Source organism: Garra rufa, chromosome 15 (genome assembly GCF_049309525.1).
Source record: "Garra rufa chromosome 15, GarRuf1.0, whole genome shotgun sequence".
Classification (NCBI taxonomy): Eukaryota; Metazoa; Chordata; class Actinopteri; order Cypriniformes; family Cyprinidae; genus Garra; species Garra rufa.
In genome coordinates, this window is record NC_133375.1 from 15,919,925 (window position 1) to 15,933,913 (window position 13,989).

At 37.7% G+C, this 13,989-nt stretch overlaps 2 protein-coding genes across 2 annotated transcripts in view; both read right to left on the reverse strand.

Annotated features, from left to right (window-relative positions):
• LOC141287664 (ELKS/Rab6-interacting/CAST family member 1) overlaps window positions 1-7,959 on the reverse strand; it is a 64,117-nt gene extending 56,158 nt beyond the window's left edge. Inside the window, exon 1 of the mRNA XM_073819812.1 lies at window positions 7,846-7,959. Within this exon, the coding sequence (XP_073675913.1) occupies window positions 7,846-7,959 (114 nt within the window). The remainder of the gene's footprint in view (window positions 1-7,845) is intronic.
• Window positions 7,960-10,587: 2,628 nt separating this feature from the next.
• On the reverse strand, window positions 10,588-13,958 carry tlr9 (toll-like receptor 9). Its single transcript, XM_073819189.1, has one exon. It carries the CDS (start codon window positions 13,956-13,958, stop codon window positions 10,764-10,766), a length of 3,195 nt encoding a protein of 1,064 aa, XP_073675290.1. The 3' UTR covers window positions 10,588-10,763.
• Window positions 13,959-13,989: the final 31 nt, after the last annotated feature.

Genomic DNA, 13,989 nt, shown 5'->3' on the forward strand with positions numbered 1-13,989 from the left:
TAAATTAGAATTTTGAATTTGAATTTGAATTTACTACAATTCCTTCAAACAGTATAGGTCACAAGACTGAATATGGTTAATTTTTCTAATTTATTTTTAATGCTTTCTGTGCTATTAAAAAAAAAAATCAATGTTTTGCCTGTTCACACCAGAACAATTTTTTGGCATGGAAATTTGGTCTGATTTCTACATGCGATTTGTCTATTCCGACCAGCTGAAAAAAAATGGCAGACGGGCTGATTGAAAGTGCAAATTCAGTATGTTGTCAGACATAAAGTAGTACACAAGCAGAAACTTTCTGTTTCTGGCAATCTCTGACACTATTCACTGGCTCCTAGCAAAATAGTTTTTGTGATTATGCATGTAACAGTTTTTTGCTACAACAGTGGAACCAGGTACATGACCAAAAGCACATTTTTATTTTTTTATTTTTTTTAGAATATAAAAGAGATTAGGATGTGGATTTGTAGCACATAATTTTGAATCTTTCAGTTGTGTCTATTATCATCATCCCACAAAGCCAATATTGAAAGCTTGTCTTGACAAACTTTGTAGCTCATACTACTGCAAATAAAATGTGTGTACACGTTTACAGATAATAAAAGAAACTGAACTTCAAATGTAAAATTCTAAAACTGGAAACTTAGATTTTCAGATGTACAAAAACTAGGACAAATGTCAAGCTTACAGACTCCACAGGAAGTAGTACTTTTTTTCGTTCTATTATGAAATAGCCAGTTTTATAAAGACCTTTAAATGTATTTTTTTTTTTAAAGCATGACAACTGAAATTAGAAAACAAAAACACCTTTAAAAACAAAAAACAACAACAACAAAAAAAATCTGTCACATTAATGATGGCATAAGAATGTTTGTGGTTCTTCAGGCAGACAAATTAACTATGCTTCATTCTAATTAAAATGTTTATCGCACAGAATTTTTAGGCTGAACATTTGCCTTGGTGTGAACAGACCCTAAAAATTCATATTAAAAAAAATGTTTTGTTATTTTTTTAGGCTCTGTAGAATTTAAAAATTTAATGTAATGGTGTACAGCCCTGTCAGGATGTGGTAGGGGGGAAAGTGCATTAAAAGTGAATTATGCTGGTACAAACATGAACACAATGAAATACATGAAAAGTAGTTCACAACATTAATATACAGTTTCACTTATATATGATATAATCATATTTGGGTTGCCCAAAGTTAATGATTAATTGCATATGTATAACATCTTTTTATTAGTTAATGAGAAAAAGTCCTTTAATTATTTATTTATTTATTTATTTATGTTACTTTACTTAACACTAAAAACTAAATTTGTGATTATTCACAGTTACACATTTCGATTGAGAATTGAGATTGTGATTTTTATTGCTATCCAGACATCCAGAAACACTGGAATTGTTTTTCTGTTACTGTCATGTGATGTCCTCATAGAATGGTGCCATGAACTTATTACAGGGACAATCCTCTCCAAATACCTTAAAGAAATCTTCCGGTTTCAATGTAACTTAAGCTCTATCCACAAAAAAATGCTGTTGTTTACCACAGGCAATATATTCAGTTTGTCCATCACTTTGCTTTATTAGAGGTACAATGGGATAAGTGTACGAAAGGGATTAAAAGAAATGTCCAGCTTATATTTTTTTTCTAAGCACATAAGTTAATTCTACAGTAAATGTGTTTAGGATAAGTATTATTTGAGCTGTTTAGTTGTCTAAATCGTTTATATCAGGAGGGACTATCTTTCAAGGTGAATGAACTTCTGTTTATGCATTCATGATTGAAATCCTGTGATTAGCCAGTGCCTTTTCTAAAAACATCTAGCAAGGTTTTATGATTTTACTGATATTTTTGTGTTTTTTTTGTTTTTGTTTTAACAGCTGGTCAACCATTCCACAGGAAAAATGGCCCTGTCATCTCTATGGCCAGTCCAACTAGATCTGTTATTACACAGTGTTCTGAACAAGAAATGTAAATGACAATCATTTTGAAAAGATTAAAATATTCAGCAGATGTGTATACATGCTTCTGTAAATTTATGATGAGCAATTCTATACATAAAACAGGAAGAGTTATGTGTGTACTGTACCTTCCATATGAAATCAGGCTCACAAATCAAAGCTGGTGAAGTTCTCTGAAACACATAACATGATGTATATATCAGCACATGTTTTTAATTGCATAAAAATGCATACAAAATACATCAAATTACATTCACAGGGATTATCATAAAAAGATGCTGCTTACCCATACACACAAATATAGCATAAACCTCAGCATTTTCAATAAACGCAGTATGTCAGAAAGCAGTTCAGCTGCAGGTATAATGAGCCAAGCGATTTACAGATCAGTGTCATGACTGATGTGTGTCATCCGTAGACACACAAACACAGAGCTCTCCCTCCTGAAAGGCTTTGTGTGTCTAGGCATGCTTCTTTGTTTTTTTGTGTGCCGTGTTTTTGTGTAGGCACTATAAGGTGTTATATGGAGTCTACTATTAGATGAAACTAATAAAACTAACTACCATATATACAGTCGTGGCCAAAAGTTTTGAGAATTACATAAATATTGGAAATTGGAAAAGGTACTGCTTAAGTTTTTATAATAGCAATTTGCATATACTCCAGAATGTTATGAAGAGTGATCAGATGAATTGCATAGTCCTTCTTTGCCATGAAAATTAACTTAATCCCAAAAAAAACTTTCCACTGCATTGTTAAGAAGGCTTCAGGGCGTCCAAGAAAGTCCAGCAAGCGCCAGGATCGTCTCCTAAAGAGGATTGAGCTGCGGGATCGGAGTGCCACCAGTGCAGAGCTTGCTCAGGAATGGCAGCAGGCAGGTGTGAGCGCATCTGCACACACAGTGAGGCCAAGACTTTTGCAAGATGGCCTGGTGTCAAGAAGGGCAGCAAAGAAGCCACTTCTCTCCAAAAAAAAACATCAGGGACAGATTGATCTTCTGCAAAAAGTATGGCGAATGGACTGCTGAGGACTGGGGCAAAGTCATATTCTCCGATGAAGCCTCTTTCCGATTGTTTGGGGCATCTGGAAAAAGGCTTGTCTGGAGAAGAAAAGGTGAGCGCTACCATCAGTCCTGTGTCATGCCAACAGTAAAGCATCCTGAGACCATTCATGTGTGGGGTTGCTTCTCATCCAAGGGAGTGGGCTCACTCACAATTTTACCCAAAAACACAGCCATGAATAAAGAATGGTACTAAAACACCCTCCAACAGCAATTTCTTCCAACAATCCAACAACAGTTTGGCGAAGATGGAGCACCATGCCATAAGGCAAAAGTGATAACTAAGTGGCTCGGGGACCAAAACGTTGAAATTTTGGGTCCATGGCCTGGAAACTCCCCAAATCTTAAAACTTGTGGTCAATCCTCAAGAGGCGGGTGGACAAACAAAAACCCACTAATTCTGACAAACTCCAAGAAGTGATTATGAAAGAATGGGTTGCTATCAGTCAGGATTTGGCCCAGAAGTTGACTGAGAGCATGCCCATTCGAATTGCAGAGGTCCTGAAAAAGAAGGGCCAATACTGCAAATACTGACTCTTTGCATAAATGTCATGTAATTGTCGATAAAAGCCTTTGAAACGTATGAAGTGCTTGTAATTATATTTCAGGACATCACAGAAACAACTGAAACAAAGATCTAAAAGCAGTTGAGCAGCAAACTTTGTGAAAACTTTTGGCCACGACTGTATATATATATATATATATATATATATATATATATATATATATATATATTTTTTTTTTTTTTTTTTTTTTTTTCTTGAGTCAGTATCATCCTGTTTGAAAAAATAAAAAAAAAATAAAAAAAGTCCATGGTGTAGCAAACTATGCAGTAACTCTTTAATGGTAGGCATTTCAAAAAAGTATTATAAATTGATTTGCATTTTAATGAGTGAAATAAGTATTTGACCACTTCGCAAAACATGACTTAGTACTTGCTGGCAAAACCCTTGTTGGCAATCACAGAGGTCAGATGTTTCTTGTAATTGGCCACCAGGTTTGCACACATCTCAGGAGGGATTTTGTCCCACTCCTCGTTGCAGATCCTCTCCAAGTCATTAAGGTTTCGAGGCTGACGTTTGGCAACTCGAAACTTCAGCTCCCTCCACAGATTTTTTTCTATAGGATAAAGGTCTGGAAATTGGCTAGGCCACTCCAGGACCTTAATGTGCTTCTTCTTGAGCCACTCCTTTGTTTCCTTGGCTGTGTGTTTTGAGTCATTGTCATGCTGGAATACCCATCCACGACCCATTTTCAGTGCCCTGGCTGAGGGAAGGAGGTTCTCACCCAAGATTTGATGGTACATTGTTCCTTTGATGTGGTGCAGTTGTCCTGTCCCCTTAGCAGAAAAACACTCCCAAAGCATAATGTTTCCACCTCCATGTTTGACGGTGGAGATGTTGTTCTTGAGGTCATAGGCAGCATTCCTCCTCCTCCAAACACGTCGAGTTGAGTTGATGCCAAAGAGCTGGATTTTGGTCTCATCTGAAAACAACACTTGCACCCAGTTCTCCTCTGAATCATTCAGATGTTCGTTGGCAAACTTCAGACGGGCCTGTACATGTGCTTTCTTGAGCAGGAGGACCTTGCGGGCGCTGCAGGATTTCAGTCCTTCACAGCTTAGTGTGTTACCAATTGTTTTCTTGGTGACTATGGTCCCAGCTGCCTTGAGATCATTGACAAGATCCTCCCGTGTAGTTCAGGGCCGATTCCTCATCGTTCTCATGATCATTGATACTCCACGAGGTGAGAACTGAAGACAGAGGGGGATTGACAGTTATTTTGTGTTTCTTCCATTTGCGAATAATCACACCAACTGTTGTCACCTTCTCACCAAGCTGCTTGGCGATGGTCTTGTAGCTCATTCCAGCCTTGTGTAGCTCTACAATCTTGTCCCTGACATCCTTGGACAGCTCTTTGGTCTTGGCCATGGTGGAGAGTTTGGAATCTGATTGATTGATTGCTTCTGTGGACAGGTGTCTTTTATACAGGTAACAAACTGAGATTAGGAGCACTCCCTTTAAGAGAGTGCTCCTAATCTCAGTTTGTGACCTGTATAAAAGACACCTGGGAGCCAGAAATCTTGCTGATTGATAGGGCATCAAATACCAATTTTCCGCAAGGTCCCCCTGCAAATCATTTTATAACTTTTTTTAAATGTTTTTTTTTCTGCATATTTTGGTTGTTATTCTGTCTCTCACTGTTAAAATAAACCTACCATTAAATTATAAACTATTTTTTTCTTTGTAAGTGGGAAAACATACCAAATCATCAAGGGATCAAATTATTTTTCCATCATTGTATCTTTCCGAAATAATTTGTAATGGCATTTAAAAATACATTACATACATACATACATACTTTGTTACATATTCCTGCAACATTTCATCTGTAAATTAATTATACATTTTAGCTAGATTATGTTCACTTCCTGCACCAGGATGGGTTAAATGCAGAGCACAAATTCTAAATATGGGTCACAATACTTGGCCACACGTCCTTTCCTTTCCTTTCCTTTCCTTTCCTTTCCTTTCCTTTCCTTTCCTTTCCTTTCCTTTCCTTTCCTTTCCTTTCCTTTCCTTTCCTTTCCTTTCCTTTCCTTTCCTTTCCTTTCCTTTCCTTTCCTTTCCTTTCCTTTCCAGCAATGGCATGATGTGCAATGAGCTGGCTCATGTGATTTATGTTTCACACTTCAAAAAGGTGATGTATGTTCTTGGAAGAGAACATAATGAGCAATGCTCCCTAGTTTTTGTGGTGACTCATGGGATTTCTTTCTAGGAACCAAACATTACAGTTCATTCAAAGGATTTTGTAATTGAAACCATCCTTAAAGGTGTCATGAATTGCCTTTTTCTGTAAAGGGGTCATGAAGGTTTTTTGTTGTTGTTTTGTTTTCATCAAAAGTAGTCAGAATTTAAAAACAAAATATCATTTTCTACCCTGTTTTTGACCCTCTGTATTGAACACTAGTTTTCAAGGGGTGAGTAGTGTCTAAGTGGAAGTATTGTTGAAATGTGATTAGGACTTCTGTTGCTGCAATCAACTTAATCGTGGAAAGTGTGGATTACAAAGGTTCATGTTAACAACCTGTCTTTTTTTTTGCAAACAGAAGTGATTAAGAGCTCATATAAAGGTAGTGTTCTTTGATCGCTTTTTGTTTTTAATTTAATCATAATTAGAATATCAGCTGTTTCATGCTACTAAAAGAACAAATGTGAATATGATATTTCAGTCGATGGCTTGATTTTGTTGCTGCATAATAAAAAATAAACATACGTGTGTTACAATTAACACATATTATGGTTGTGCCCGTATTTCACTAAAAGTGTGTTTGCAAAGCTTGTGTCCAATTATGACAAATAATTATGCCCTACTGACATGATCAGGCATTTCATAAAATAAATTACGTAATTAAATAACAGCCACCTTGGAATGTACACAGAGACAATGTTCTTGCACAACTAAGAACATTTTGAAAAAATCTATTTTCATTCCAAGTGATCTTTGTTAATATGTTCTGTTTCTGTGCAGTCTTGTGCTGATGAATTCATCATAATTATGTAATAAAAACCTGGAATTAGAAAACAAGTTGTTTGGCAGCTTGGTTTCAATTAAAGCTGTTTATTGGACTAATGGGGGCTAATTGAGACACAGCAGGTCAAGTTAGTGTAGTAATGTGTGGATTAGTGTGAAGCACCAAGCAGGTCAACCCATTTGAATGCTCTGCAGAATTAATTATTATAATGCTTTATTAAAGGTGACTCATAGAACAGTCCGGTAAACAATACTGCAACTTTCTATACACAGAACTTCAAACGCTATTAAAAATAAAGGCTCCAAAGGGGTGTTTTTGTGGTGGTGCCATAGAAGAACCATTTTTGGCTCCCTAAAGAACCTTTCAGTGAACAATTCTTAAAATAACCATTTTGAAGAACATTTAAAAAATCTAAAGAGCCTTTTTTCACCATCAAGAATATTTTCTGCATTTGAAAGTTTCCATGAACGTTCAATGTTTTTTATGGAACCATGAATGCCAATAAAGAACCTTTATTTTTAAGAGTGAAGGAGCAATTTCAATACCCAGACCACTCTCTGGAAAATGATTTTTGGTCCAAGTATTGTCCTAAATTCTTTGTTATTATTGCCAAGTTTGATCATTTTGGAAGTAAAGACATTATTTCTCATCAAGTGATCAGGGAATTTCAGTTAATGACAGTTTTGAAGTCGATGAAGACCATGTTTTGCAAACTGATTCATCTGAAGAATTCTCTCTCTCAGCCCTGTTTAGGAGTCTTGGGATTATCCTGATAAGAACAAGAGGCAGGTTTTCTGCCTTCCCCATCACAGGATTTTTGGCGTCCCCTAGTGGTCACTACTAGACTCTGTCTGTTTGCAGACGACTTGCATTCCTTTACTCAATCTATTATTATTTTTGTGAGCTTTCTATTAGATTAAATTTTGTTGTGTATGAACTCCTAGCAAGTTTTCCGGATTGGATCAGCATGTTGCAATTTAAGAGACTCATGTAAGATATATATTGCATTAAAAAAAATGCATCACAATCAAAGCAAATGTGACCTTTCCTTCAACTAAAATCCATAAATTTGCCACAACTACCTTTATTGTGCTGCTATAACCATCTTAAAACTGCCCACTTTTAAAAACTAAAAATAATTAATTTTAAAAATCCATGGGGTATCTGGGTATTTTGCATAAACAAAAAGCATTCTGTAAACTAAATGGCAATCTATATACATTACATCCTTGTAGGCTACGATCCGACAAAAGTGTGTTTGCAGAATCAGTGTTAAAGATCTCACCTTCACGCTGATGACGGTGTTCATGACTTTAGTCTGGGTGGCATCTATTTGCTGGTTTCTCCTGTGTAACTCCTGTGGAGGAACTCGATAGAAACAAGGATGTCGACTCGTCATTCTCGCTTGCCAGCGCAGTCTTTCTAGCTTTTTCTTACGCTGACCTTAAGATGACATCCTCTTGTGCTCATTTTAACCAGCTGCTCTTTCTAGAACTGTGTTTGATTCCTTTTTGTCACGTTTTGACAGCTAAGTTACATTTACACGTTTGTTATTTCCTTCCCTCTTCCTAGGTTTTCTTCTATCCGTGTCATGGCTGAACAATTGTGCTACAGGTCTCTGTCCCTATCTATTATTCATTTCATTTTCTTTTGCTTTTTAAAGGTATGGCTTCCTTCATCTAAAATGTGATCTCTCTCATAATGACACAGCAGGCAGGTAAACACGCCCTCAGGCAGCCATTATCAATTATTCATGTGAGGTGTTTTCCCCACAGCAAGAAGATCTGTCAGCAAACCCTTACCTTTAGACCTGTATTCGTTGCACTGGTCTGTGAGACATCACAGATAAGCACAAAAGACGCAATGAATAAGATTGATTTTGCAGCCAAAATGTCAACAGGATCTACAGCACAGTAGGCAGTGCTCCAGTTGTTCTTTTTTTTGCACCACTTCTCTTTGCACACAGTCATTTCTCCACTCAGTCAAGTCATTCAACATACTGTATAAATCAGCTATGATAGGAAGAAAATCGTATATTCTAGAGACAGGCTTCAAGGATGAAAAGAGGATCAGGGGCATGTGCCTTGGAAGAAAATGTTTAGTCAGAAGCACTTCTATTTTGAGGTTGTCGATGGACAAACATGTTTTGTTTTGCCATTGGATGATGTAATTTTCAACATCTAGCCTCATGGGACCTGTTACCAGTCAATTCCTGACCCCCTGTGACGAGACACAAAGAACATGGTGTTGAAAAGCTTCAGGTAATTCTTTCTTTTGCAAACAGCTGTGAGGAAAGCCTCTGTGCCTTGTAAAATTTAGCCATTAGTAATTAGTTATTTGTGACCCTGAACCACAAAACCAGTCATAAGTAGCATAGGTATATTTGTAACAATACATTGTATGCGTCATGTTCCATGAAGATATTTTATCTATTTACTACCATAAATATATCAAAACTTGCAATTTTGACTAGTAATATGCATTGCTAAGAACTTCATTTGAACAACTTTAAAGGTGATTTTCTCAGTGTTTAGATTATTATTATTATTATTATTATTGCACCCTCAGATTCCAGATTTTCAAACAGTTGTATCTCTGCAAAATTAGAATTGACCCTTATGACTGGTTTTGTGGTCCAGGGACACATTTAGCCATTAGTAAAAAAAAAAAATAAAAAAAATAAAAACCCGGTTAAACAGCTAGCACACGTCACAATTATTTTAATTTCACTTAAATTAAAAGTTTTTCTATCTTTTAATATTCTGTAATTGTTAATAACAACAATAGGTCTATTACTGTGATGCTGATTGGCTATAATTACTAATTATGTTTTGTTTTTAAATCCATTTAACTTCAGTATCACTATGAAAGATACTTGCTCTAATTACTTAGAACATTGATACTAATCACTTAAAAAAGATGCCATTAAACACGTTTAAAAAAAAACATTTTACATACTATTTTTTTGTTGTCATTATCACATTGAATCTCCAAATTAATGTGGAAATGTATGGTAGATTACCAATTTTAATATTGTGATGATGTGATTAGATCAATTACAGTAAATTACAGAAATCTGTGCCAAAAACATTTTAAAGAATAGGTTATATGCTGCTTAATACAGCGCCTGTACGTACAAGTAGAAAGTTCAAGACAAGACAATTAGTTACAATTATTTTTCTGTCCACTTTAGTGGATAACACAATGCCAATTTGTTCAGGCCAATTTAAACCCTGGTAACAACAAATATTTAGGATACACTAGTAGGAAACAATAGGATATGTATAAATTTGATTTACAGTGTCTGTTAGGAGAACATTAAGGCTAATTTCCATCCCTGTGAAAGGATAATACTCTCTGCAACCACATATTACAAATCACACTGACATCTGATTAAACTGTGAAACCTGCTTAACAAAGGCACATCAAGTCAAATATTGCTGCTGATTTACAGTACTGAAAATCTCATGTTAAGCAATAATAAACCGGTGCAGTGTTAAATAATAACAATGTTTAAACACTATTCTTTTACATTTGCAATAATGTCGTAAGTATAGATGAAGTTTGATTCAAGAAGGGAAATATATTAAACTATTATTAAAACAACAAAAAAAAAACTGCAAAACTCAGTCATATATTGATATTTATTTTTAGAGGCTTGTGAAGTGAAAAAAGTTGCTAAGCTCAAGAAACTACAGCACTATTTTTGACGTAATTGCATGAGACTGAAAGCGTACAAATGTTTAAAATTCAGAAGAATGTGTGCTATGTGGTCCAACATGTGTGTTAGTTCCTCATACCAAAAAAAGTTCTACATTTTCTGCCCTTATCATTTCCCTGACTTTACCCCCTTACGGATGTTTAGATGTTTAGCTTACATGTTGATAGTTGGTACGTACACAAACTGTTGTCCTTTTTGTGTCACATTATGTTTAGCATTGCCATAAATGTAAAAGTCAGTGGCAGCTAACCTAGAATAAGTAGAATAAGTGCTTTGAATATTTTTGTCTTTCAGCTGTTTCTACTTTTTGGCATATCACCGCCCATCAACGAGTTTGCCAGAGAGCATTAAGATTTCTGTATTTTAACATCCTGGAATATTTTCTATACTTCCAGTGGCCCATAATAAGATCATACATTCTAACTAACAAACAAGTACCCATAACAACAGAACTACATAAAACATAACATTCTCATTACACTTCAGAAGAAACTCTCTGTGACATTCTTGTTGTAAGCTTTAACATTGTCAGAGACAAGAGCAACACGCAAGTTATTCCAGAAGAGCGGCTGCACTCGTGGGTTCTTGGGCCAGGACAGAACTGATTTTTTGCAGATCCGTTTTCTCATCTGAAGGTATTTAAATTTGGGGAAGAGAAGGTCCAGCAAAACAAGAACTGCAACATCCACTTTCTCATCTAAAAGGCGCTGCTGAACAAGGAGGAAGGCTTGTCGGATGACCCCACTTTCATGAGAACAGCCACTAGGGCTAGTCAATACAAACACAGTCTTTCTGCTGTTGTAAACGGCCTTGTGGAGATTCTCTATGCACGATACTCCAGGCAACCAGTCACGCTCCTCTAGACAAAGTCGAAAGCGCCATCTTCCTCTGTTCTCCAATCTCACAACCATCTCCTTGTAGATCCAATCCCTGACTGCCTTGTTACTCGTATCAAAGACCACAAACGCATCATACTGGTTCTCCGTCATGCTGCCGCCATCAGCTGGAGTGTGTCCCTTGTGTCCAGTCCATAAAATCTGGATGCAGTACCATAGATCCCAACCATACAGATGCTTCAAAAGGGGAATGCTGGTTGCCGCCAGCGTCAACAATAAAGTACAGAGGAAAGCAAGGCTCCCAAATATCTCCTGGCATGAGTGAAGATCTATCGAGAGGACATTCACACCAGCCAATGACTCTGGATAAGCACAGTGAACCTCTGTGGTGAGATGTGGGATATCCAAATCAGTTTCTCTAAGGAATCTGGCAAATCCAGAGATAACGCAACTACAAGTAAAAGGATTGGCATGCAGCACGAGTTTGCAGGACGACTTATTTTTATGCTGCCCAGCAGGACAGAAAGTATAACCTGTATGGAACGACGAGGGAAGAGCTTGCACATCAAGGATCTTCAGCTGGTTGTGATTAAGCATTAGGTTTTTAAGTTTTTTTGCCTGACTAAGGAAAGCCTTCGGGATCGCAACTAGTCGATTGTGACTTAGGTCCAGAATTACGAGACGGAGCTCAAAATGCATGCTAGGTAAGAACGAAAGCATGTTTGAACTCAGGTTCAGGTGGCAGAGCTGTTCGAGAACTGAGATGTTGCCCCAAGGGAAATAACTCAGCACGTTGGAGTCCACTCTGAGCACCTGGAGGCTTGGAGGCAAGTTTGCAATTACCTCTGGGGGAAATGATCTGAGCTGGTTTTCAGAAATGTCTAATTGTGTAAGGTTTGTAAGACCCTGAAAGAAATGTAGGTATTGGTCACGCCTAGAGTCCCACATTATGTCCAAACGATTTCCAGAGAAATCAAGATACTTCAGAGAAGCACTAGTAAGAATGTTAGAGATTCTGAGACCAATGTGATTGTTCGCTAGACTCAGTATTTTAAGAGATGGTAAGTGTGAAAGGAATGTGAAGCGATGTCCCATACCCTTCATTACAAAGTGGAATTCGTTATTGCTGAGGTCAAGAGCTTTCAGTGTGCCACTTATCTCCTGGAAGGCCTTCTCAGAGTACAGGTCAATGCGATTGTGAGCCATATTAAGGTAGGTTAATTTACTTAGGTGCGTGAACTGCCGCCCATTTAAAGTTTGACTTATATAGTTGTAGGATAGATCTATGCATACCACTTTTTCCATGCCTCTAAAAGTACTTGCATTCAGCCATGGGATGTTGTTTTGAGAGAGGTCAAAAAACAGGTTTTTAGAGCAGATCTGCTTTTTGAAATGCCACATGGAATAATAAAAAGGACAGTAATCTTCTTGAGAGTCCTGCATAGTGTTTGGCTCTGAGCTCAGTAAGGCAACTTTTTGAGTTTGCAAGTTTAGCTGTCTGTTGTCACGTTTTTCAAGGGTTTGGTAGTTGCTTGGTATGGCTTCAGAAGTGCAGGTTGAAAAGCAGGAACTGAAAGCAAGCATGTTTTGGGAGAGGCCCACCCTCCTTAATGTTCTCAGCTGGCTTATAGCATCAATGCTAACAGAGCAGATGAAGTTCATGCGTAGCTCCAGGGACTCCAGATTTGGCAGTTGGACCAGAGGTGCAAGGCTTTGGTTTGACAGTACTCTGAAGAATAATCCACTTAGGTACAACTCTCGCAGAGCCGTCATCTTCTCTATGGACGGTGACAGAATCAATTCAGGAAAGGATCTCAGGGGTTCATAGTTATATAGAAGACTGAGGGACACAACATTCTGGAGCTCCTCATAAAAGGTGCCATTCTGGATGGCGTAGGCTAAAAAGTTGTCAGAGAGATCTAACTCTTGGAGCTTGCGGAGTCGTGCGAAGAGACGCTGAGGAAGCGTACGCAGTGAATTGCCTCGCAGACTCAGACTAATTAGAGAGTCCCTCTGATCCAAAAATGCATCCTGGTGCAGATTGAGGGATTGGTTGTTTGGGCATGGGAAACAGGGCTCAGAAGCATGGTCACACCTTTGGCAGTTCCACCCTAGGTTAAGGTGTCGCAGATGCTTGAGATCAGAAAATGACTCTTTATTGATACACGTGATCTTGTTCTCTCCCAAGTCTAGACTTTCTAGTGAAAGTGGAAGATGTGGGGGAACAACGGTGACGTTGTTGTAACTAAGTGTAAGATTCAGCAGCTCAGGGAGATCTTGAAACACACGTGGGTCGATAAAGTAAGACTGATAACATGGGTTGGCGTAGAAACAATTCTTGCTCAGTAATAGTTGTTTTAGTAGCGGTGTACCTAGAGGTTTGACGATATGAAAGATATTATTAAATTCCAGTCCCAGAACCTCAAGCTGCTTTGGTAGAGGAGGTATGGTCTTTAGGCTGTTCCCTGCTAACTGGAGGGAAGTTAGGTTTTTAAGTCCGCTAAATGCATCAGGGTCAATTTTCAGGCTGCACGAAGGCCATCTCTGCTCCTTAAGACGATCCGGTAAGCAGTTCCACATCAAGCTGAGATGCCTGAGATTGGGTAATCCAGACAATGCGGCACCTTTAATGTGGTGAATATGGTTTTCATTTAAGTTGAGTGATGTAATCGAGAGGGATGTGAATTTAGGGATGTTGGCAAGACGTCTGTGCCGACAGTCCACATTTAAGTGTCCATCCTCGGTAGTGTGAATTTCACATGGATAGAATTCAGGATGTAACGTTGCAAAAACATTAAACTGGTTCAGTATGAGAACCAGATACAACATGTGTCCAAACATGGCCTAGAGACAAAAAAAAAAAAAACATTAG